The sequence below is a fragment of the Tenrec ecaudatus genome, chromosome 12 (assembly GCF_050624435.1).
Source record: "Tenrec ecaudatus isolate mTenEca1 chromosome 12, mTenEca1.hap1, whole genome shotgun sequence".
NCBI classification, from domain to species: domain Eukaryota; kingdom Metazoa; phylum Chordata; class Mammalia; order Afrosoricida; family Tenrecidae; genus Tenrec; species Tenrec ecaudatus.
Window position 1 is genome coordinate 55122671 of NC_134541.1, and position 26365 is coordinate 55149035.

General features: G+C 45.5%; 3 protein-coding genes across 4 annotated transcripts in view; 1 reads left to right on the plus strand and 2 right to left on the minus strand.

Moving 5' to 3' along the window:
• The window catches only part of NAPB (NSF attachment protein beta), a 57404-nt gene extending 55571 nt beyond the window's left edge, over positions 1 to 1833 (minus strand). Inside the window, exon 1 of one of the 2 annotated variants that reach the window (XM_075564058.1) lies at positions 1664 to 1833. In XM_075564058.1, the coding sequence (XP_075420173.1) occupies positions 1664 to 1761 (98 nt within the window). In that variant the 5' untranslated portion in view covers positions 1762 to 1833. The remainder of the gene's footprint in view (positions 1 to 1663) is intronic. The other variant, XM_075564059.1, reaches the window with a different exon arrangement.
• A 10634-nt stretch (positions 1834 to 12467) lies between these two features.
• Positions 12468 to 18619, plus strand: LOC142422487 (cystatin-like 1). The gene is made up of 3 exons (XM_075527858.1): positions 12468 to 12772; positions 16291 to 16404; positions 17116 to 18619. Exons 1-3 carry the CDS (start codon positions 12557 to 12559, stop codon positions 17197 to 17199), a joined length of 414 nt encoding a protein of 137 aa, XP_075383973.1. The 5' UTR covers positions 12468 to 12556; the 3' UTR covers positions 17200 to 18619.
• A 2844-nt stretch (positions 18620 to 21463) lies between these two features.
• CST11 (cystatin 11) lies at positions 21464 to 24595 on the minus strand. Its single transcript, XM_075527981.1, has 3 exons — positions 24371 to 24595; positions 23652 to 23756; positions 21464 to 21613 (listed from the first exon to the last, which is right to left on the minus strand). The coding sequence occupies exons 1-3, from the start codon at positions 24593 to 24595 to the stop codon at positions 21464 to 21466; spliced, it is 480 nt and encodes a 159-aa protein (XP_075384096.1).
• Positions 24596 to 26365: the final 1770 nt, after the last annotated feature.

Here is a 26365-nt window from a genome sequence, read left to right on the forward strand (position 1 = left end):
TTTATATTAGAGGAAACTGTGGTAAATAAAGGCTCAGTAATTTACCCAAGTCAAAGACAGAATGGCTTACCAAATATGAGTTAAACCTCTGATAAAATAACTTTAGGGTATTATTGTGAATAGGAGAGTTGAAGTCTTCCTATAGGACAGTGGTTCTCAACCTTCCTAATGCGGTGACTCTTTAATACAGTTCCTCATGTTGTGGTGAACCCCAATCATAAAATTATTTTCGTGGCTACTTCATAACTGTAATTTTGCTACTGTTATGAATCAGGGGACCTCTATGAAAGGGTCGACCAACTCCCACAGGGGTCGTGACCCACAGGTTGAGAACCACTGCTATAGGGCCTAATTCCCATTAGGGGATTAACAGTCTATGAAGAAAAGACAAGCTTCTCCAAAAATCCCTTAAGGCTTACTGGCTGAAGATTTGGACTAGTTTCACAACACCTCTCTACCACTTACATCTTCTCTCTCAGGGAAGCATATCCAACTTTAGGGTCACCTCCTGGCAAGAAGTGCAATGGCACCACGCCTTCCCTAAATAAATTCTCAAGGCTGTGTGAATCAGAGGAAGGAGCTACTGTTTTCTATTTGCATCAAGTATTACAGAGTGTCCTAACTTAAAGGAGAAACAAAATGTGTAATTAATTGTTATATTTTTGAACCATGTACCACAGGAAAAATTTAGAAATCAGCTGGAATAAATACCCTCTAACAGGTCCTTAAGGATAGGGACAGGGGCTCTTATGTTTATGCATCTTAGCAGCTGGCAAGAATGTACAGCAAGAAACTGGCATTTAAGCCTTTGCTGGAGACCTCTCTACAACAGTAAGGTATTCTAATTCATGGCCAAAGGATGAAGTGGCAAGGCAGGAGTTCAATAAATTTATTTTCTGAACTAAGGCCACAAACTGAATTGTACAGGAATGAAATTGTGCCAGAAACTTCAATATTTTAGTATGTACCATTGGTATTTGTCAGGAATAAAAATCGTGCCAGTATTTTTACTTTCAAAAGAAAAAAAAAACGCAAAACACTTAATTTCAGCTGAATCATGCACCTAATTCAACAGCTGGAATTCCAAGAGCTGTCACTGCAGGCTGTAATTATTGAGAGATCTCTAATTTAAACGGACCTCTCAGAATTAAAAGGAAATTAACGAGACTCCAAACACAGACACTGGCTGCGTGATCGCTGACCAAACAGAAGGCCCTGGCTAGTGCATTCCGCTAGGACGAAGGACAACTGACTCAGAAAATGCGTTGTCTCGGTGCCCTGACTGCGCGTCTCCTGGGGCAAGGCCGGGCTGGAGGCAAAGGGCCCCAACCCGCGCGGGCCTCCGAGGGCCAAGGCCGCGCGGGGCCCTACTGCACACCCACGCCCAGGGCCCCAGTGGGCACCCAGAACACCCCGAGTGGGGCAACACCCGGGCCGGGGGGCACTGCAGCGCCCCGGGGGCTTTGGAGAGGCGAGGTGACTGCGGCTCCCTGGTTGGCTCTGGAGCTTCCCGGGGACGCGTGCGGGGCTCCGAGGGCCCTCGGGAGAACTGAGGGGCGGACGGAGGTGTTGGGGACACCGCCTGGGCTCCGGAAAGGGGTCCCTCAGTGTCCAGACTCCTCTAGACGGAGACGCCCTCGAACGCGCGCGGCCGGCCGCTCACCCAAACAGCCCTCGGAGGAAGGAGTGGGAGGCTTTGACTCGCTTCTCGGCCTCCGCCATCAACTGCACCGCCTCGCGTTCCTTGCCCGCGTTGTCCATGGCGCTGTCAGTCCCCCAAGCACCACCGCCTGCTCGCGACGCTCCCACAACGCCCTCGCCTCCCTCCTCACATCCTAGGGAGCGCACGCGCAAGCGCGGCGCGCATGCCCAGCCGGGAATTGTAGTCCGCAGCCCTGCCACCGGGGCGCCGGTGTCCGGAGCACGGACTACATTTCCCAGGTGGCCGCGGGCCGAGCCATCTGTCGCTGCGAATTTCAGAGCTGAGATGAGATCTGGCGGAGCGGTCCTAGCCTAGAATTCTGTAAGGTTTGGTGTGGGAAATGGAAAATGCTCCGTGACTTCCTGCAAAAAAAAAAAAAAAAAAAAATCACCTCGAGCGCACAATGTCATGATGATTCGGGCATCCCCGCTGAACACAACTGGTATATGGGCGATGAGATGGATAAAGAGAGGCAGAGAGATAAGACTTGGAAGTCTTGTTTTTTCTCCCCTCAGTATATTTAATTTCATTAATTTTTCTATCGTTTTATTAGGGGCTCAGACTTGGAAGTCTTACTACGGACGGGACGCAAGTTCTCCTAAACAGCCACTGAAAACAATTTCATTATCATGTGATGCCCACCGCCAATCCAAACAGTGGCAGAAAAAGCCATTTTTATTTCCAAGGGCAAGACCAAACCCAAAAACCAAATCCACTGCCATCAGTCAATGCAGACGTATAGTGATCGCTGTGGGGTTCCAAGAATGTTACTGTGGACAGCAGAATCCAGTCTTTCTCCCGCAAAGCTGCTGCTGAGTCCAATTTGTCAACCAGGAGGGTCGCAGCCCAATGGGTAACCACTACACTACCAGGGCTTGCCAGCTAAGAATATAGTGTCCTCTCCAATAGAGATTCAGACTTATTTTTAAGTTCTCAAAAATGCAACTTTTGGTCGGTCCTCGTTTCCTTGACTATGATTGAGTTAGTATTTAATATGCATAATCCACTCTATATTGACTGCAACCTATGCATTCTTTTCCTTTCTGCAATACTAGTTCGAGCAAGAAAGGAGACCTGGATCCCAGTTCTTCTGTGAACCAGCAGTCCCTACACAGTGAACCTCCTAGATCCAAGGTAATGTTGAAGTATACATACACATACACAGTGCTGTCTAAAGCAAGTTAATCCCACAGATATTCCAAGCAGATAAGGACCTTGCCCCAGAGGCAACAGAATAAGAGAGGCTTAACCTATGGCTGATAGGATATGTAACATAAGCCACACAATTATACCCATCTAATTTATAAGAAAATACACTTTAAACGGAATTCCCCCCCACCCCCCCAATTACTGATGGTTCCTTCAAAACACACTTAAGAACTAAGAAAATGTGCTGGACTCTTCTTAAAAAAAAAAAAAACTAATTCAAGAGGAGTAGGTAGCAGTAAGTCTTCTGGGACAAATCTTTTGCCTGCCAGGAATACTTGTAAACTCCTGGAAGTATCTATGGATAGTGTGCCAGACTTGCATGTCTGTTCCAGCAGCAATGCAATGTAGACCATTTAGTACTGAAAATACCATAGCCAAAGTGATGAGGCAAGTATAACAATCACTGCCAAGTGGAATTGGCATGCGAATTTTAAGAAATGAAACCTGTCGTTAGAGAGCAAAATAAGAAGAGCCAAACTCCTGGAAAGAAAAACAATGAAAGCATTATGTCATGGAGTCCATTCATTGTAAGATGCTCTACAAAGGGACAGAAATATTGGCCGTTCATGTAAAGCTTATTTACTATTTAATGCACTATTCTAATTTGAACAAGCTTCTTTCACAGTGCATGGTGGTTTTGGAACTCTGTGTTTGGAATTATATGGGAAGGAGTCAGGAAACGAGGCAGCTGTAAGTGTAGGAGAAAAATTACAAACAGTGAAAGGAGCATTAGAAAAGCAGAAGTGTCTGTGGGGATTAAGAAGGCATCATTAGGGTTTGTCACATTAACCCCCTCCAGCTTCCCTCCACCCCCATGAGTCTACTCCTGGTCTACTCCAATTCTCTTACTGTAGTTCGTGTAATTTACACCATGCTTTCCTTGAACCCCACCTCAGTCACTTACGAGTGTTTATACCTTTGTAGTATAACCCAGAGGCAAACATGATGTTTCTTGAGAAAGCCTTTAGATAAACGCTGATAATTAGCCTAAGAATCTAATTGTTACTATCTGGTTAGTCAACAGAGACAGGCTGAGACTATTCTGTTTGCTTGCTCGTGGTCAACACTTGCTTCCCACAATTATCCAGAACCCGGTGTGATGGCTAGGTTTTTGTGCCAATTTGACATCTGTAAAGAAGGTATGGGCGGAGTCCTGCCTGTCAATAAGGTCACAACTTGGTGGCTCTCCTTGGGGTGTAGGCAAGATATGAGAAGATCTTTTGCAGAACTGGTCCTTCCTCCCTGGATTGCGTTTGTTGCCTCCAGGTCCTGCCAACTCTCCCTGTCCCACTGTGCCATCAGGTCCTATGATGCTTTGTGTCACCTCTCTGCACCACCAGCTCCTCTGCATCTACCCATGCAGCATCACCAGGCTCCGCTATGCTTCACCATGCCTTGCCCTTCTAATTCCTGCAATTTTGGTTCGTGAGCACGGTAGCCTCATGAGTTTGGAATGACCTTCAGCCCAACATGTGACCCATGAAAAGGAGTCATGTTGGGCTCATTCGTTCTCTGTGGCTGTGTAGCCACTTTCTTCTTATTTTTTTTAAATAATTAAATCATTTTATTGGGGGATGGTACAGCTCTTATCACAATCCACACATACATTCATTGTGTCAAGTTGTACATTTGTTTCCCTCATCATTCTCAAAACATTTGCTTTCCATCTGAGCCCCTGGCATCAGCTCTTCATTTTTCACCTCCCTCTCCACTTCCCCCTCCCTCATGAGCCCTTGGTAATTTATAAATGATTATTTTGTCATATCTTGCCCTGTCCGATGTCTCCCTTCACCCTCTTTTCTATTGTCCATCCCCAGGGAGGAGGTCACATGTAGATCCTTGTAATCGGTTCCCTCTTTCCAACCCACTCTCCCTCTACCCTCCCAATATCTCCACTCACACCACTGGTCCTGAAGGGATCATCCACCCTGGATTCCCTGTGTTTCCAGTTCCTATCTGTACCAGTGTTCATCCTCTGGTCTAGCCAGACTTGCAAGGTAGAATTGGGATCATGATAGTGGGGGTGGGGGCGGGGGGAGTTTAGGAACTAGATGAAAGTTGTGAGGGGTGGGAGGGAAGTTTAGGAACTAGAGGAAAGTTGGGAAGGGGCAAGGAAGTTTAGGAACTAGAGGAAAGTTGTATTTTTCATCATTGCTACATCGTACCTTGACTGACTCGTCTCCTCCCCGAGACCCCTCTGCAAGGGGATCTCCAGTGGCTAACAAATGGGCATTGGGTCTCCACTCTGCACTCCCCCCTCATTCACTATGGTAAAAATTTATACCTGATCCCTTCGACACCTTGTGATCGCACAGGTTGGTGTACTTCTTCCATGTGGACTTTGTTGAACCCTTGATAATTTATAAATTATTTTGTCATATCTTGCACTTTCTGAAATCTCCCCTCACCCACTTTTTCTGTTGTCCGCCCCCCAGGGTGGAGGTTATATGTAGATCCTTGTAATCGGTTCCCCATTTCCACCTTATCTTTGCTCCACCCTCCCCCTATTGCCACTCTCACCACTGGTCCTGAAGGGATCATCCGACCTGGATTCCCTGGATTTCTAGTTCCTATCTGTATCAGTGTCCATCCCTTGGTCTAGCCAGATCTATAGGGTAGAATTGGGATCATGATACGGGGCAGGGGGGTGGGGGGGGGGAGGAAGCATTTAGGAACTAGAGGAAAGTTACATGTTTCATCGTTGCTACACTGCATCCTGACTGGCTCGTCTCCTCCCTTCGACCCTTCTGTAAGGAGATGTCCAATTGCCTACAGATGGGCTTTGGGTCCCCACTGTGCATTCCCCTCCTCATTCACAATGATATGATTTTTTTGTTCTGATGATGCCTGATTCCTCATCCCTTCGACACCTCGTGGTCGCACAGGCTGGCGTGCTTTTTCCATGTGGGCTTTGTTTCTTCTGAGCTAGATGGCTGCTTGTTTACCTTCAAGCCTTTAAGACCCCAGATGCTATATCTTTTGATAGCCAGGAACTGTCTGCTTTCTTTACCACGTTTGCTTATGCACCCATTGTCTTCACCGATCATATCAGGGAGGTGAGCACACAATGATAAGATTTTTTTGTTCTTTGATGTTTGATAGCTGATCCCTACAGCACCTCATGAGCACACAGGCTGGTGTGATTCTTCCATGTGGGCTTTGTTGCTTCTGATCTAGATGGCCACTTTTTTATCTTCAAGCCTTTAAGACCCCAGATGCTATATCTTTTGATAGCCAGGCACCATCAGCTTTCTTCACCACATTTGCTCATGCACCTGATTTGTCTTCACTGACTGTGTTGGGAAGGTGAGCATCATGGATTGCCAGTTTAATAGAACAAAGTGTTCTTGCATTGAGGGAGTACTTGAGTAGAGGCCCAATGTCCACCTGCTAACTTAATACTAAATGTATACATATATGCACATAGATCTACTTCCACATCCTCATATATAAATATATATATATGTACATGCCTGTATTTAGACCTCTATAAATGACCTTTGCCTCCTAGCTCTTCCCTCTATTTCCTTTTATTTTCCTCATCCCACTCTCATATTCAGCTTTCATTAGGATTTCAGTAATTCCTCTTGGTTACATTACCCTTGGTAACACCCTACCAGGCCTCCCACACCCTCCTCACCACCAATTTAGATCACTTGTTGTTCCCTTGTCCCTAGGTTTCTTAACACCATTACCTATTCCCCCACCCCCCTCTCCCGTGTCCCCCTGGAACTGTAGGTCCCGTTGTTTTCTCCTCCAGATTGCTCTGGTTGCCTTCCTCTATAGTGTACCAAGGTAGGTCAGGTACCTCAAGTTGGTCTAGTCTAGGCCATCTGGCAGTCCATGCTTCAGTGAACCAACCAAATAAGCAATTAGATCCTCTCTTAACCTCTCTTGCTGAGACATTGAAGGACGAATATGTGCTTAGGGGCCCCATATCAAGAAACTCAGACTGGTCTAATGTTACATTCTTTGCACCAGTATCCCACACCCTTAGTAACCATTCCCAGGGATATTTCCCAGGCTTCTGCTTGTACGTATTAGAAAATCTGAGCAGATCTTCATGACTATAGAGTACTTTTTCCTGAATCAGCATCTGAACCTCACTTTTAGGAACTTGCTGAGACTTAATTCTCCTTATATGTCTAGAGGAAATAATGGGTGTTGGGGGTGTTTCCTGGGGGCTCTCAACAATCTCTTGTAAGGCATCTTCCCCCAAAATGCTACAAACGCAGTCCCATGTGGAATGTCAGTTTAAACAGTTTGGTTAATCTGCTCAGGTGTGGGTTGTTTTTACTGAGAGTGGATTAATCCCCTCAGGTAGAAGGGGTGGGCCTATTGACTGGGGTGACTTAATCGACTCTCGGGGCTTAATAGCCTCCTCTTCTGGATCATCAGCCCACACGCTCCCATTCATGATCCAGGGTCCCCATTTTATTCCGATCAATACCCTTGCATTTATATAAGACACTGTTCCAGACCTGCAATTCAGCAGACGCTACAAGTCAGCTACTCAGATGCTGAGACTCTGGATATGGTTTTCGGCAATGTCAGCTCTATTACTAGAGGAGAGAAGACTCTCCTTTGTAGCACTTGCAAAAGCTTTTAGGTCTGTTATTTGACAGTTGAGAAGTACTTCTGAGATTACTCCTTTCCTTGATCACCTTTGCTATTGTAAGGAGGACCCATCAACCAGCTTCCTTATACTTCTCATCCCCACCAAACGGCTGGAAAATATCAAACACACGATCACCCAGAGCCTCTCCTCTCACCAGCACAGTGGTGGCACTGGGTATTAGCTTTGTGACTTCCCACCATGGATTACCACTACCCGTTTTAGTAAGAGCAGCAGACTTACCCATGCCTTCAGGAGTAGAGACAGCATTCTCAGTGCTGTTAAGCCTAATTAGGCTGGAGAGCCAACTTGGAAAACCCTTATTTATTATCTTGTTTCTCTAGACCCATTCCTGCTACCAATTGTGTTAGATAGGCTTCTCTAGTGAAACAAAACCAGGACACTTATGATTTTGTATATGTGCATAAATCACATATATACAGCATGAAGGAATCTAAGAGTGAATTAGCCTACACAGCTGTACTGAAGGATCAGTTCAACTCATTTCTGTGGAACGATTAATGTACTGGAAGTCCTTCAAGTCATGAGGACTGCTGGGTTTAAGGTCAAGAAAGCAGACAGCTGAGTTTTCCCTAGGGGAATGATGGCACTTGGGCCACAGGCAGCAAACAGTAGGGTGGGTCACTAACAGTCAGGAGCTTATCAAAGTCAGTCCAGATGGGATATCAAACTCAAGCAATGCAAGATGACAGGATCTGACAGCCTCAAGTTCAAGTGATGCATACACCAGCAGTGTGGTGAAGCAGGTCTTGAAGGAACCTCAAGCTCTAGCAATGCAATCCATGTATTGGCTGTCCCACAGGGAGTGTAGCTCACAAGTTGAGGCAGAGAACTAGTTAAAGCAGTCATATACTGGTCAGATCATCAGAGAGTAAGCGAGAGAGGGGCGGGGCTTGTCAAGCCATTTATCTCTTTGCCCTCCAATCAAACTGGGACCTTATTAATCCCACATATCCCTATTGGCCAGGTGGGCACAATAAACCTATCTACCACATTTTATTTCTACGGGTCTTCTATTCCTTTGATTAGATTTATTCCTATATGCTGTATACTTGAATATAAACCGACCCAAATATACTTGAGTATAAGCCAACCTGAGGCATGTAATTTTATACAAAAACTGCATTAAAAATGTGCTGAAAAAACTTGGCATATACACGAGTATATCTGGTATTTCAGTTTTGTGTGACTGTTATAAATGGCATTGTTTTATTGATGTCTTTTTCAGAGATGACAGGAATTCTATTGATTTCTGCTTATTAATCTTATTATTAATCTTCTACCCTGCTACAAATTTCAAATTCGTCAATTGTTTCCAACAATCTTTTTGTGCAAACTTTGGGGTTTCCTACAATAAAATCCTGTCATCTATAAATAGTACACATTCCACTTCTTCTCTGCCCAGTTGTATTTTCTTGTCAAATGGATGTGGCTAAGATTTAGGGAGTGTACTTTTTAATAGAAAGTCATAATTGCTTGCATATAGCATTGTTAGATCTGAAGCTCAAAAGAAGCTAGAATGAACTAACTCCTCAAGCGGAATGCTTGCCATTAAGGGTGGCAAGGGCATGTTTTTTTAAATTTGGTTGTTTCTGGGGACACCCTCACTTTTTCTTGGTCACAAGACCTCTAAGGGCACTCTTTCCGTTTCCTTCAGTAAATGCTGACTCATTTCACATAAGGTATATAATCTGATTCTTGATGTTAAGAAAAATCAATTCGTTATGATTTTTAGCTTCATAGAGGGAATATGTAACGCAAGTTATTTTAGCTAATCTAGTTAGAAAACAATCCCTGTACAAGTGCAAAGTCTATGGAATTTTCATCACTTGACACATTGCTCAAAGACAAACAAGCTGGTTGCAGAGGTCACCTAGAAGGGCCAGATGATTCGGAGAGTCTTCTGTTGTTTACCTGATAGTGATGAGAAGACAGCCCCTACTACTATCTAGTCAGTCAACAAAAACATCCTGAGACTGGCCTAAAACTGGAAGAATTTTATTTTTCTGTTTGCTTACGCATGGTCAGCAATTTTCCCCATTGTTATCCTGAAACCTGAGTTAATTTAAACATCTTTAAATTAATCTCCCAAGTGTAAATACCATAGAAATAGTTACGCATTTTCTGTGAATTCTGATCCACACAGGACACCACACAGACAGCTTGTATTGCTGTCTTCTAATAAATAAATAAATACTTCTATTTCTTCTTCTAATTTGGAATGAGTAAATTGGCTCCACCACTCCAGGGTAAATACCTGCATGTCAGGTGACAGTATATGCTATAAACATCCATGTTTATAATAGAGCGAACGGCAGGCATATGTAACCTTCTTAGCCATAAACAAATACCTTGGAAGCTCGGAGGTTTAGGGCATGTGTTAGACTAGAGAAACAAATTCATAGACACACATATGTATATAAGAAAGCAGTTTATACACAAGAACAATTGAAGATTGAGAAAATATTCCAGCCCAGTCCAGATCAAATCCATAAATCCAACATTAGCCCATATATCTGATAACAATCTATAAAGTCCTCTTCAGACTCATGAAACACATGCAATGATGCCGAGTGCAGGAGGATCACAGGCCAGTGGGTTGGAAGTCTGTGGTGGTGTATGCATCTCAGTGCTGGCAGGGGTCTCCCTGTGGCTTCTCTGGCTCCTAGGGCATAGTGTAATGTGTCTTCTCAGTAGAGGATCTCTCAGGGAATGACCAGAGAGAGAGAAGTGTCTCTCGCCTCCAAGGAGGAAATACAGGAGTTCCCAGAATTCTCAGAAGGCCATGCCCACAGAGGTCTCATTGGTTATATCTTGATTGACAGACCAGACTCCACCCCTTCACTTTTAATCCTCTCAAATTTACACTAGATGATGTAACTACCACAGGGCCACAGTCATCCATTGGCAACAGTTTATAATGACAATGTTCCACATCCTACTTTTGTTAGTAGTAACTGGGGTCTTAACAACTTGAAGGCTTCTCTCTGAGGTGCTGGTGGTCTCTCCCACCTGGAGCAAAGAGAGCGAGAGCGAGATTTAATCCTTCTAAGCGGGTTTGCTCACCTCTGAGAGCAGGCTGGATTCTTAACTACAGAGATTGGGGTGTTTCTTAAAGGCGGCTTGCATCTCCTTCCCCAGGTCAGATTCCAGCATACCTGCAGTGTGAGGAATGGTACTGCAGAAACGCGCCATGCCCTTTCTTTTCCTGACTGCTAGCCAGAAATGTTACCGGAGCTTCAGGTTCGTGCCTTCCCAAAGTAAAGATTTATTTGCGAGACACAGAATGGGGCTTTTGTGTAGAGAAATTTTATTAAGCATCTCCCAGAAGAGAGAAATCACCCTGCCAGTTCAGTTCACGGGCTCTTGGATGCTTCTGTGCCTGCCCATGTAATAACAGGCTTTTATTTTCATTTTATTTATTTTTCAATCATTTTATTGGGGGATCATACAACTCTTATCACAATCCACACATACATCCATTGTGTCAAGCACATTTGTATATTTGTTGCCATCATCATTCTCAAAACATTTACTTTCTACTGGAGCCCTTGGTATTAGCTCCTTTTTCCCCTCCCTCCCTGCTCGCCCCTCCCTCATGAACCCTTGATAATCTATAAACATTTTTTTTAATATCTTACACTGACTGATGTCTCCCTTCACCCACTTTTCTGCTGTCCATCCTCCTAGGTAGGAGGTTATATGTAGATCCTTATAATCGGCTCCCCCTTTCCACCCCACCCTTCCTCCACCCTCCTGGTATCCACTCTCACCACTGGTCTGAAGGGATCCTCTGTCCTGGATTCCCTGTTTCCACTTCCTATCTGTACCAGTGTACATCCTCTGATCTAGCCAGATGTAGAAGGTAGAATTGGGATCATGATAGTTGGGTTGGGGGTGGGGGTGGGGGGAAGCATTGAAGAACTAGAGGAAAGTTGCGTGTTTAAATATTCAAGTAAAGGAGACTGTTGAGATGGTCCCCTGGGAGTAGGAAAGCTTTCTGGGAAACGTAGTACAGGCTACTGCATGCATTCTGCCCGTGCAGTGTCCAAATCTCCACCTTTGCTCTCTGCCCTACTGCAATACAATACTAGTCACTGGGCTACAGGTTCTATTCACTGCTTTCCAATTGTTCCACAAATGTTCTTCTTTTTTTCTGGAGTAGGAGTCCATCCGGGATGCTGCCGTAGCCAGTATTTTAAACAACAAGTTTGGGTTTCTGGATGGAGGTGTTCCCTAACCTTCCGGGCTCTGTAGGATTCATTTCTGAGGATCACACATTATTCCTCCCTCTTAGGTGGGCTGAGATTACCTCACAAAGCTTCACTGGGTCACACAAAGAGCCTGGGCATCAGGGACAGCGCAATTCAGCAGGGCAGAAATCTATGGCAAGGGTGACTAGGTGAGTAGGGGGCATTTGTCTCTAGAGAATGCCCAAGGAAGAGTTGGTGGCATAGTCAGGTAGTTGGAATGTGAGGTAGAATATACTCCCCGACCCTCACCCCATTTAATTTATTGAGTCCCTAAATCTCACGTCATCTCTTATCTCCCCATAAGTCTCTCTGGAGTTCCACAGTGGCTCTCCTCTATCTGTCACGCTAGATCTTAGTGCAGAGCCCTGAAAGGTCTATTTGGGGGCTTTCTCGTTCTCCTCTGGTAGGTGGGAAGACGAACAGGGTCTTGTCCACCATGGCAAATGTCTAGACATTTTGCTTGTCTGATCACCAAAGAACCGGATGGGCATGATACATGTAGAAAACAAGCTCAGATAGAAGAGTGGGCTGTGAAGGCAGGCAGGGAGACCGGCCTAGCGTGGCCTCCCATCACACTGTGAGCCTCGTCTAGGAAACCAAGGGTCAGGCTTACATTTCTGTTTAAACTTTAAGGAGGCAGTCAATTTCCTGGGAAAGTCTGTGTGGACAAGGCTGCTGTGCAGAAAGGGAGCTGCTGCTTGGCACCTCCCTACCTTGAAAGGTGCAGCTGGTTAGGAGACTCCTGAAGTCGCAAAGATGAAGGCTGGATGCTTGAGGAACCTGCTGCTGCTGGCTGCCCTGGTTCTCATGGCCAAGGCGAGCCATTTCCAAAGGTGGGAAGGCTTTCGGGAGAAGCCGATGAGCAAGCAAAACATGAACGCAACACTGGATTTCTTAATTCAGAGCTTCAACAATGCCAGCAACGACACGTATTTATTTCGCGTTGACAAGCTACTTCGATCTCAGATGCAGGTATGTGCCTCAGCTTCGCTATTCCTAATTATTTGGACATCCAAGGCTCCCAGGGAATACCAAGTGACATATCAAATGAAAAGAAACATCCCTTGGACTGGCATGATGGAGAGTTCTGGAGATGCCAGAGTTGATTTAGTCATTACTAAGAAATGCTTTACTAGTCTGAAGACGAGTGGACTCCTAATTGGATTGGTATCCATCAGTCTAAAGCAAAAGTGTTCCCTGAGGTTCTCCACTGTACTTGAGTGAAGAACTATTGTTTGTTCTGAAAGAATGTCTTCCCAGCTCTTGATGAAGCCAGGGTCACAGTGAATGGAATGTCACAGAGGGCTTTATTCTGGGGGAGTGGAACCAGGCACTTGCCCTCTTCTTGGCTTTAAGCCTACATCGCTTTCGATATTTTTATAGTTGTCTTAAATATATCCATTAAAGGATGAGGGAGGAAATCAGGGTTGTTTGAAAAGCATTTTGTAAACTGGTTCAATCTCCCTTCAAGGTCAAGTAGTAAATTGTACAATTTACCCATTAAGCTTGAGCCACTTCCGACTCATGACCACACCACGTGTGCAGAGTCAACCTGCACTCCGTAGAGGCTTCAAGGACTAGAGTCTTACAGATGCAGATCATCAGGTCACTCTGGGGTACTGGGGGGCCACTAGCCTTTCAATTGGCAGCCCAGAATAAACCATTAGTACCATTCTGGTTGAGTTAGGTAGAGGCAACACCACGTCTTAGTTTAATTAGCTGGGTTTGGGAAAAATAATAATTGAACAGGAAGAAAGGGTTCTAGGCAGAGAGAAAAGGTGGAACAGTAGAATCAGTAGGGCGTGGGGACAAAGTGTAACACAGCACCACGGCTTGTACACATATCAGGATGTCCCTGGATCAAGCAGTTACACATTTTCGCCACAAGGTGGTAGTCTTGTTCATCATTAGGGCCAAGAACGTGAAAGTGATTTGACTACAAGGTGTTGGCCATTAACCAAAGTTGACATTCCCTTTGATGAGTCTTCCCAAGGAAAAACTTGAGAACCCTAGGAAGCCTGCCTTGTGAAATCAATCCATGATCACCAGCAGTCAAGTGCAAAGTAATTGTTTATAAGCAATACAAAATTCATTTTATTGGGGCCCTTCCAGCTCTTACATCCATCCATTGTGTCAAACACATTTGTACATATGTTGCCATCATCATTTTCAAAACATTTTCTTACTACTTGAGACCCTGGTATCAGCTAATTTTCACCCTTCCCCCACCCTCCCTCCCTCACGAGCCCTTGATAATTTATAAATTATTATTTTCCTGTCTTAAAATGACTGCTCTCTTCATCCTCTTTTCAGTTGTTTTTTCCCCTAGGAGGGGGTTATATGTTGATCATTGTGATCTGTTCTCCCTCTCTCTCGACCTTTCCCCTACCCTCCTGGTATTGCTACTCTCATTATTGGTCCTGGGGGGGTTATCTGTCCTGGATTCCCTGTATTTCCAGCTCCTATCTGTACCAGTGTACATGTATGAGCAGTGTGTGGTTGCGTGGGCAGAAGAGAGCTCACCTTGATCGCTGGGTGACCTAGTGTATCCCTATACCTGCTGTAGCATGACTGTGTCAGTCCCAAACCCTCATGGAAGTGTAGAGGAGTGGGGCATGGCTTGCACCTTTCCTTAGGTTACTGGGCCCCCATTCTTTGATCTTGATACAGTTCCTCCTGATTCTTGGATCTTGATTAAGTGCCCATATATACTATCCAAGCTTCATTTCACCCATCTGCAAAGCAGGGTGTGTGTGTGTGTGTGTTAATAATGAAGTCCATAGCACAGAACTAACAAATAGTTGAATTTATAAAAAAAATATTTGCTGTTGTTATCATTTCTATGCCTATTTAACAATGAAGGCTAGTAGTGACTAATAGAGTACTTCACATACTAACCCAAGGTCAGCAGCTTGAAACCACTAACCGCTCCTCAGGAGAACAATGAGGCCTTTCACACTCATAAAGAGCTGAAGCCTTGGAAACCCACAGGGGTAATTCTACCTTGTCCTGTGAGTTGGGCTCAACTTGACGGCAGTGAGTTGAGGTTTGAGCTTGCACGTGGGAACGCTTGTTAAATTTATGACTAGTGTTTTAGTTTCTTCATACACACAAAGTATCTCAAAGATAAAATGACATACTCGGTGTGAAAGAGCCTTGTGCAAGATCCCAATGCCTGGATGAGCCAGCCCTTGTCAGTGTGTTCTCACACAGGGGCATTATATCCTTGGCTCTTTTGTCTCTTGCTGGGATGAGAATCTCTGTCCTGTCCACAGTCCAACTTCCCCTAGCCCATTTCCTGAAGGTTTTGCAGGGTGCCTGCTTCCCGAGGATGGTGTGTGCGCACTCTGCCACTATTGCCATCCCACGGAGTACCTGGCTGTCTCCTTTGGTTGGACAAAGGCCATTTGGGCAAGCGTGTGGATAACTTGACCCATGCAGAACTCTCGAATCTGCAATGTTACGTAGGGAATTCCATGTGGTTCCCAATAGGCAGCCCTGATGATGAAACTATTTGTTGGCCTGCTGCTTATGGGTGTGGTACCTCCCTGTCCACCAAGGGCTGCACCTTTTCCATCCCCTCGAGTCCCCACAGCCTCACACTTGGACGTGAATAAAGAACAATCATTACTACCAAATAACACAGTCATTGGCATGTGTTCTCCAGGCCTCACACAGTCACCACCCCCTTCCTTCATTCCACACAGATCCTCTGATCGTTCGAACAGGCACCCCCCCCCCGGCCCATTTTCTAGGGGGAGGAAACTGAGACTCTGTCGAGTGGAGGACTTGTTCAAGGTGGGACTTGAGCTCGCCTCGTCTATCTTCCGTTCTGTTGCTGCTCAGGTTCCACAGATGCCTCACAGGCCTGCCATTAGGAGCTCATCTTCCTGGGCTGCGGACCATGCTGCAGACACGTCATTAAATGATGTTATGCAAGCTTTCATTTAACCTGTGTAACAACTCCATGGATAGTCACGTTGATTGCCCTTGGAGTGAAGAAACTGAGGTTGCTAAGGATAACTTGCTTAAGGTCACAGTAAATGGGGAATCTAGACTCCAAATCTAGATTCAACAGATTCAACAGCTCATGGTCTGTTAAATTACTTTTTGTCAAGTTGGTTTGGACAGAGGAGAAAAAAAATGAATGGAGGCAGGAAAAGCCCAAAGCATAAAGCTCTGGCTGTGTATAGTATGAGGATCTCGCCGACAGACCTGGGAGAGGCCAGCCTGGGAGGTTGCCTCTTGTCCTGAAGGTGAATGGGAAGCAGGTGAGACACTGTCCCTGGCGGCACCAGCAAACGCAGCCAGAAGCAGGGTTGTGGCTATCTTGGGACATCCTCCACCTGGGGGGTAAGGAGAGAGCCCTGTCTCTGAAGGAGCTGTGGGAGGAAATGCTCCCCGGCGTCTGCCTCAGTCCTACCTCTCCCGGGGACCCTCAGCAACCTGTTGCTTGATGCCAAGCTAACCGTGCTGTTGCTTCCCGGTAGTTGACGACAGGAGTGGAGTACATGGTCACCATGAAGATTAGCCGGACCAAGTGCAAGAAGAAAAGCACGAGCACTCATGCCTGCCCCCTCCAGAGCAAGACGAAGCTACAAAAGGTAGGTGGCAGGAACCCACTGAGAGGGAACTCATGCCCAAAGACGGGGAAGGGTTTTGGCTTGAGGGCAGGGTCAGGCACAGCCTCGAAGTCCTTTGGCATCACTCATGGCCCCCCAGGGCGGGGAAGGAAGGCGGGGCTCCTTAACTAGGCTGCCTGGCCAGACGCACAGACCTTGGAGTTACCTGCACTCCTCTGGCTGACCACCAGGACTCTGCTCATCCTCCTGGTCTGCTTCTCTGGTTCTTAGGGTGACCACAGTTGTTGTTCTTCGAGGTCCTGGTTTGGTCTCTGAGGAATGTCCAGTTCTCTATTTCCAACTTCTGCGTCCCTCTTCCTGCTCTTCCTGGCCCCTCTTGATGGCACTCTTATTTGGGCCATCAGTGGCCCCATGAAGGCCCACCCGTGCCAGGGGTGTAGGAGGATTGAAGTTCATGCCACTGTCCCTTCACAGTCTGGCTGAGTCTCTGGACCTGGGTCCAGTGAGGCTGCAGGCCCAGATAGGCCTGCTGCATGGCCTCAGACGGTGGTGCTCATGAAGCCCAGAGTTACATTTCTGCGCCCCCGCCCCCGGCCCCCGCATGACATGTGCAGCTCCTGCCCAGACACAGCAAGGGCCCCCGTTTCCCTGGAGGACTTGCAGGGACAGGAAGTTGTGTTTGCTCTCAAAAATGTCCTCTTCAACCTAACTATTCCCTTTCTCCTTGCGCAGAGTTTCATTTGCGAGTTTTTGGTTTACACTGTACCCTGGATACACTATTACCAACTCTGGAACAACTCCTGTCTGGAAGGTTAAGTGAGCAAAGACCCTCGGATACACCGTTAAACCAGCTTACTGTGCACTTCAAGCTATGGCACTCGGAAACGACTGAGCTCCCTCATTGCAGCGTCTCTAGCCACACACCGCCGCGTGCACACACACACACACACACACGCATACACGCACAAATTCCTGCATAGAAACCACACACGTACATGCATGTACACACACTGAATGGTTTTGGGGAAGCATACGATCTGAGTGGAAGGACCTCATACTTTTTCTACTGTAACCCATCTCTGTGGCTTTTCTGGATCCAGACATATTTCTTCCTCGGGCCTGAATTTGGGGGAGACCATTTATCTCCCATGTATACCCAACACAGTGATACGTACACCCTTTGTGAGTCCCTGGGGGTCCTCAAGACAAAACCCAGGTCAGCAATACACTAGGGGGACTAACACTTGTCTTTACAACTAAGACTTATTATAGCAAAGGATACAAATCAGAATCAACAAAGGGAAAGGTGCTTGAAGTGAAGTTTGGAGGAAGCCAGGAGCAACCGTCCAAGAGTCTTCTCTCAGTGGAGTCACACAATGTGAAATGTTGTCAGCCGTGAAGTTCACCAGAGACTCAGCACTCAAGGTTTCTGTTGGGGGCGAGGCACGTAGGCACCCTCTGCTCACTGATACCCATATTCCCGACCCTCAGATGAAAGGCAGGCCTCAATCACAAAGCTTGTACGAACAGATCAGGGACAACAGCGTGCACTTTTGTAATTTAGATAACACGCCCGTTTAGAAGCAGCTTCCCATTTGAATTCCCAGGTTTAAGCTATCCCAGGTCAGCAGTGACTAGCCTCCCGTGTTCTTCTCCTCTGCACTGTGAGTTATTGAACTCCTATGATTGATTGCTGATGGCTCCTGCCATCAGGGAGACTGTGGCTCCCGACCTTACATGACTCATAGTTGAGCAGAGAAGGTACACACGAGAGCAGACATGGGAGAAGAAATAGGCGGCGACATGAGTAGCAGATAAAGTCGCCCTTGGAGCAAAGAAAAGGGCCATGGACAGCAAAGGATATTATGTGCTGACACCACCACTTTGGAAAATGATCTGTCACGTTCTTAAAACGGACTAAACATATGCTCTATCATCTGAACTAGCAATCTCACTTCAGGGTGTTTATCTTAGAGAAGTAAAAATGTATGCCCACACAGAACCTACACAGCATTCCTTCTAGAAGCTTTATTTGTAACAGCTGCAACTGAAAAACAACATGTCCAGCGATCAGTGAGACGTGCAACCGTGGTGCATCTGTGCCGTAGGACACCACTGCACGGCCAAAAATAACACGAAGCCACAGGGCCTCACAGCCAGTCCTGGTGTGCACACCTCCAATCATGTAGCATGCGTAATCCAGAACACTTGAAGAGGTGGGGAAGAAATTAGTGATTGCCAGGGGTTAGAGATGGGTGAAGGGTGGGGACTGGGTCGGGTATGACCATAAAGGGGATCTCGTCATAAGGAAATAGCTGAATATTGCCATTTGTTACACAAATCATCCTATGTGGAAAAAAGGACTGAGAATTACACATACATGTTGCTCCAATGTAATTTTAAAAATTTTGATAGTTTTCTGTTGTCACATACTCATTGGGGAATCTGGGTGTAGGTTAAGGAGCCTTTTCTGTACAACTTTTCAAATCCCTGTGAACCTGTAATTATTTCAGCAGAGAAAACCCCACTGGGCTGAAAGAGCCAATAGGTGAATAAGAGCAGATATTCCACTTTCCCTTTTCTTCTCGCTCACACCATCACTTCCGGAGATAAAAAATAGTCCTCATGATAGGAGGGTGCTGAATTCTAATATTATATCTCTGCTAGAAGTGGTCCCTGAATTGGTGCAGACATGCATTTTTTTGTTGTGCTCCACAGATTGTGTCCCTACCACCTTAGAACAAACAAACAAAAACATGTTAAAGGTTTGTGGCAACTCTGTTGAGCAAGTCTCTCAGAGTCATTTTCCCCAAAGCATGAGCTCACTTCATGTCCTTTACATTTTGGTAACTCCTGCAGTACTGCAAACTTCACAATGTCATTGCACACTTAATGCACATACTGAGCACAATGCGGCAGTCCATCAAAGGATCGTGCAGAACACTCGCATTCATTCTCTGACTAGAAACACCATACCCATTCCCAGAGATTATATCCTAGATCTGGAAACTGTCACAAGAGTGGGGTTCTTACTGCAAACTGACACAACGCCAGTGTCTTTAAAAATAAATCATTTTATTGGGGCTCATACAACTCTATCACAAGCCATACAAATATCAATTGTGTCAAGCACATTTGTACATTGGTTGCTCTCATAATTCTCAAAATATTTGCTCTCCACTTAAGCCCTTGGGATCAGCTCCTCATTTTCCCCCCTCCCGCCTCCCTCACAAGCCACTGGTAATTTATACATTATTATTTTGTCATGTCTTACATTGTCTGTCTCCCTTCACCCACTTTTCTGTTGTCTGTCCCCCAGAGGAGGTTATATGTAGATCCTTATAATCAGTTCCCACTTTCTACCCCACCTTCCCTCCACCCTCCCGATATCACCACTCTCACTACTGGTCCTGAATGGGTCATCTGTCCTGGATTCCCTCTGTTCTGGTTCCTATCTGTGCCAGTGTCGCTTTTAAATGAAAAAAAAATTTTCTGTATGCGATGTATTAAATCTATATGTATATAGTTATATGTAATGTTTCCAACTCCAAAGACAAAGATTAGATGCATAAAAGTAGTGTTATTCAAAATGAAAATTTCTAACTCATTTGTGACAGCATGGTCTGAAGGGAACACTCTTGTAAATTGGGGATTATCTGGACTGCCTATGTTCTGATAAGAATTAGTATTTGGGTACCTCTTTTGCCCTAAATACTGTGTTTAAGCAATTTGGATGCATTATCATCATTAAACTTTATAAATACACCAAGAATCAGTACTGTGTAAAGAATCAGTAAGAGATGAAGAAACGACAAGTTAGCAAATGCAGGGGTTGGTGGAGGGGGAATTGACCTGAATCCATCCAGAAACAGGCTTCAGAGAGCACAGAAACTGCCAGGGGAAGAAGAAGCCATAAACCGACTCCTTTGCAGCTCCCAACCATCTGCAACTAGTGGTCTCATCCTTTCTGCACCCGCCTTCTGACTCCCTAATGCCAGGATTTATGTTCTTTGCTGAGGGCGCGCTCTGGTTACTTGCTTTGCCCTGGGGGATTGGTGCAGCTGAGGAGACACCTTCAGCCAATGACTGATTAGAATGGATGAGTAAACACCCCAAACGCACTCCCCTTTCAGGTATGTGCTGCGTGTGCATCTGTGTATGCATGGTTGTGGATGTGTTTTTGTTCTGTGTGAATGTGTTGTCCTTAGGGTGTCATCAAAACCCAGGAATTTTGCCGGAGCTTCTGGCGATGAGTTTTTTACCCTCCTCTTGGATGCGAAAGAGGAAAGGTGTGGTCCAATCAGCTTCTTATAAGCACCCTGAGATTCCATGGAAGAAATGGGTACAGGGGTGACCTGGCGACCTTGCGTAAAAGCCCCAATCAAGTTGTTGAAGGGTAAGGATGCTTATTCCCCATCGCTGATGCTGCCAGGCATGGAGAAGGGGTCAGTTTAACAGAGCATTCCTGGCTTCTCTCCACTCCCAACCTTTATTTTGGAGGATGTAGATCTGATTGGGATAGTTAGAACGAATAGACTAGGTACTGTAGGCCTGCTCCTCCTCCCAGGTGTTCCTGCAAGTGGTGCATGCTTTCCTTGGCTGCTCCTAGACAGAAATAAATCCACTGGTGCACCTTCTTTGGCTCAAGATGGCTGTTCCATGGGTGTGCAAGTCTCTTTCTTAGGGTTATATTAGAAAATGCACTTTCCTGCACACATACGATAGGTCTCTTGACCTAGTTTTTATCAGTAACAAAGACTCTCATCTCTCTGAATTCTTTGTCTTGTTTTTCCTCAATAAAGTCTGAGAAGGAGGTATTCTGTGGTGGGCTCCCTCATGACTCTTCAGCCAAATTACTTTAAACTGTTTCCCTTTCCTTCTCCCCCTTTTCCTCTTTGCCTTCTTATTTTAAAATCTGAAGAATCTTACTTGATATGAGGATGGAGCTGAAGTTCTGCTAATATGCAGATGTAGGCTAGAAGGTCACCTCATTTGAATGCCCAAACTAGGGCTGAAGTATTTGGAAACAGGTGATAGAATGAAAATGATAGAGAGTCTTAGGAGAGCAGATGACAAACATTTACTGGGTCCGCAAAGTGGTCAGCTCAGTGCAGGACTCTCTCACACACGGCACGCTCCGGGACACCTGCACATCAGTGCAGTTTTTCTTCAGAATTTTGTACCTTTCAAACCAAGGTATGCAGAGCACCGAAAAGTAGCATTTGATTAACTGAAAAACATGAAACACAACACAAATAATATTTGAGAGCAAGCAAGGTGTATTTAGAACTGACAAAAGACGGCGTAGAGCAACACAATGGCATACCTCACCAGCCTCCAATTCACACCTGGCTTGATCTTTGTTTTGATTTAAGTCACCAGTCAAAGTTTGGGGCTCGTCCCAGAAAATGTCTTTTCTGTTTGTGGCCAGATTGGGGAAGTAGAGATAGAGTGTCGGCATAGCCTGAATTCACCACTGAGACGACGGGTTCTTTTCTCCCTCATCTTTCTTCCCTTATTTTATAGGTCTAAATGGCTTTTTATTAATCATTTTATTGGGAACTCTTACAGATATTATAACAATCCATAATTCAATTAGATTAAACATTTATTGTACAATTGCTGCCACCATCAGTTTCAACACATTTTCTTTCTTCCTAAACTCTTTGGTATCAGCTCCCCTTTATCCCCTTCCTCCTCTTCCCTACCCCAAGGAACCCTTATTATTCTCTCTCTCTCTCTCTCTCTCTCTCTCTCTCTCTCTCTCCCTCTCTCTCTATCTATCTATCTATCTATCTATATTCCCTTCCCTAATCTTTTCTCATGTTCCTTACACTTTTACTGTCGCTGCTTCTGATGGATCCATCCATTCCCCTATCTTCCTTTCCCTTCTTCCATCCACTCATTCCTTCCATCCATTAGCACCTTTCCCTATTTATTCCTTCTATTTTCCTTTGTTTCCTCAACACTGTCTTCCCCCACAATAAAAATTCATACTTTAAACCTATTTTGCATATTATCCTTCAGTTCTTCTTAGTGTGATACCTTTCTGATTTTGCTCTGTTTTTCATTTGAAACCTCTAGGTAGGGTTGTGGGTATCATTTAAATTTATACATTCCTCCACAGACAGGAAACAATTCAACCTCTTATGCAAACACAACAAAACACTTTAATTTTGCTTTACCCTGTCCTTTAATTACTCCTCCCCCACTCCCCCAGACATCATGATCTTGTCCAGGAAAGAACAAAAGAGGTCCCCCACGTTGCTAGATTGTAAAGACTCATCTATGCAGAGGGACTCATGGATGAACAAGGCTTTGTGTTGGGAAATCCTAGCGCCCTTAGCTTTAGGATGACTGCATATATAAATGAAACCAAGACAGAGTGTAAGCAAAAAAACGTGATTAATGATTACACCAACAAATTGAGCGTAAAACCAAACCCAACTCACTGCCATCGAGCCAATGTGGACTCATAGCAACCCCCTGTGGGTGTCCGAGACTGTAATAACTGTTGACAAGAGTAGGAATCTCCTGCAGAGGTGGAGGTGGTTTGGAGCTGCAGACCATGCCGATCACAGCCCAATGTGTAGCCCCCACCCCCGGGGCTCTCACTACCATTCCATGGCCATATGCCAACCTCGTCTAGTTTGAATTCATTTGGCAAAGTGAAGTGTCTTGCCGGGCTTCTAGGATGTGAGAATTGCAAAAGCCCCCTCTGCAGGTGGTACCCCCTCTGGCTGCGCACACTGCAGTATTTCTGGTGGGGGCGAGTCTGGAGAGCTCCTCCCCCTTGTGATATGGGATATGGGACTAAGCTGCATTGAAGAGGCACTCTTTAGCAGTAATCACCAGCCGTGAAATAATTTCTGAACTCAATTTCACGTTTCTTCATCCTGTAAAGCATGACTAGATACAAGGAGCAGAGGGGAGGAGTGGCGGGTTGTCTGACCTCGCTAGGCTGATGCTCAGATATTCAGCTAGGGCCACCGGGGCAGGCACTTCATTTCCTCCTTTTTGACTTGCATCCCAATAATTCTTCTAGCAGCGAAGCAGCAATGCCTTTGGTGAGTTGCACATTCACTAAAAGAAACCTTCCATTTCCCCAACTTCAAGAAAAGAATTGCATGCAACTATATATGCACATTTATTTCCAACAGTTTTGAAAAGTCCCAAACAAACCTACCATATTGGTTTGAACCACAGAAACATCTGCTGGGGAAAAAAACCTCCGAGTTATTTCTAAGTTGGTATGCTTTTTCTACTACCTTGTAAAGATCTCCTTCCTGAAATGTGCAGTTCCTGGTCTCGGACTTTGAACACGTGGTCCTTAGCATCTCAAGGTTCATGTGAAACTCCATGTGGTTGGTAATCTGTGGGAAGCAAGGGCCAGGAGATAAAGCATACCTTTCCCCTCTCTTTCCCGTGGCTCTTAGTCATGGGGTTCCTTTATGGGCCGTGCGAAGGCAATAGACCCAGTCCAGGAGAGATGGTGGGCATTTCTCTCCTATTGTAATGTGACACTTTTACTTCCTTTTGTCCTTTAAGAGGAACTCAAGTGAACCACGAGAAACCAGCTCTTCAAGGGCAAAGCCACCTCTTAGAACACGTACAATGATTGTGGGCTTTCAGTAAATATCTTAGGCTTTGTGGGTATTCGTCTCTGTCCCAAATGGGGTACCACGTTGCTATTTGGCTGAACAGCTCAACGTCTGTCACAACAGCCAGTTACAAAGAGATCACTGCCATTTAGTGTGAAAGCACTCTGAGACGATGCACACATGTGTGGCAGGGTTTCAATGACACCCAAGGCAGCAGGCACATTTGGTCTTTGGGTCTTAATTTGCTGACTGATGGTTTTGGCTATTGCTAGATTTCTCTTTAAATGTCTACTTCAGCCTAGTGAGGTTGAATGTCCCTTGAGTGGAATGTCCCCACACCCATGGCCCTGTGGGACTGGTGTAGTGAGAAGCAGCCTTGTACGTACCTGCATCTTAATGTCGAGGATTCGGACAATGCGGAATTTGTATGGATCCATGCTTTCCTCATTGAATTTGTTGATCAGGAACTCCATTGTTTGTTCCACATGGAGATCTGTCTTGGGCACTTCTTTGACGTCGATAAAAGTTCTTTTCCTTGCCTGGTTGGTGAAAGGCACCAGGGTTACAAGCAGTACCAGCAGGCACCACAGCACCTGCCAGCCACAAGCCATGATCACCTCACCCTCCCAGGGAGACGTCTCCTGTATGGGGTACCTGCGGCTGTGCTAGCTTCCCTCCCCTTCTTTATCAGCATGGCCCTCCTGGGGGAGGAGCAGAGGGGAGACTGGTCAATGAGTGGCAGGCAAAACCCACGTCGGCTTGCACATAAATACACCCATGTTTCTTCTCTTTTGGGGGTGGTTCCTCCACACACACTTCCTCCTGCTGCCGCAGTATCATTTGGCGTCTCAGTTCACCTTAGCTGGGTGGTGGGCGTCCTGGGGCGGCAGGAAACAAGAGAGACAAATGGGACGCCTGACCTCAGAGAAGTGGAGCATGAACTGGCGGACTTGGCTGCTTCTCAGCTGTGGCAGTGAGGGAGGAGAACCCAAAGCAGACTCTTCTCAAGGGAGACTTCTCTCCTTTTACTGAGATCCTAAAGACCAATTCAACCAACAGACCCAAAAGACAAAGTAGCAGGGTGAACAGGTGGAAAGGAAGAAGCGATTCTTACAGCTGATTCCCATGACACTTGAAAGTGCCAATTTCTCAGTAAACTTGGTGCAAAGATGTTCCAGAGCAGGAGCCAGCAAGCGTTTGAGGTGGAAGAGTCAAGTCTGTCCCTCCCCATAATTTAAAAATGATGCAAGAGCCATAAGTATATTTTTACAAACAAATGAAATCATTACCTGAATATCTTTCACACTTTTTAAACTTCACTTCAGAGCCCCATGTATGTACCGCCAGAGCCACAGAGGGCTCATGAGTCGCAGTTCACGGCCCTCTGTTCTCTAGCAGGAAAAGGCTGAGAAGCAGCTGAAGTGGAGGCCATGGGTCCCTATTGTTGGACACAACGTCTTCCAGGCACTAACTCTTGTGTCATAAGGCCCCATATTTGCCTCCACAGGAAGACAGAAGTACTGTGGTGGGATCGAGATGAGCAGAGAATTCTGCCTGATGACCCTCAGAGCTAGGCTTTTGGTTCAGTGGGCTCTTATTACAGTCTTCATAGATTTTTTATGATGCCATTTGGGAAAATGCAACGCACTTATGATTCAGAGGAGGATTTAGGTGAGGATGGGTAAGAGTACCTGAGCGGGACAGGAGGCCTGCTCCAAGTGTCATGGCTAGCCGGATTTTACCACATGCCTTCTTGGGGCCAGTTAATGAGTTGGGTAAAATAAGGAAGGATGAAGAAAGCATCAAAACATCAAAAGACTTCATTAACAATAAAAAGAATCCACAAGCTGGGGGGGGGGGGCGCGAATCTTTGGCATCAATACAATGGACAAGAGGTTAATCTTTAACACGTATAGAAAACTTCAATGCCTCAAGAAGAAAGCGATGAGTCATCTAATTTAATAACAAGCAAAAGACACCAAGAGAGTTCAGCAAAGTAGCATCAGATGGCCAATAAGCATGAGTAAATGCTTATGATGGTTAGTCATAGTAACAATGGTGGGACAAACATACATTGAAAACAAAGTTAAAACAAAAGAAAAATTCCAGAAATTAACAAATGCTAAAGAGACTGTGGAGAGATTGGAGCCCTCATGCACAATTGTTGGGACTAATTTTGTGCAACAACGGTGGAAAATGTTATGACACTACTTCAAAAACTGGGCATAGAAGTTTTATGTGCTGCCTATAAATCCAAAAGGAGTAGGAGTCGTAACACAAACAAACATCTGCACATGTTCATCACACCACTGTTCATGAGAGCAAAAGTTTAAAGCAGTCTAATTTCCCTTCAGTAAAAGAATGCATAGAGACATTTTGCT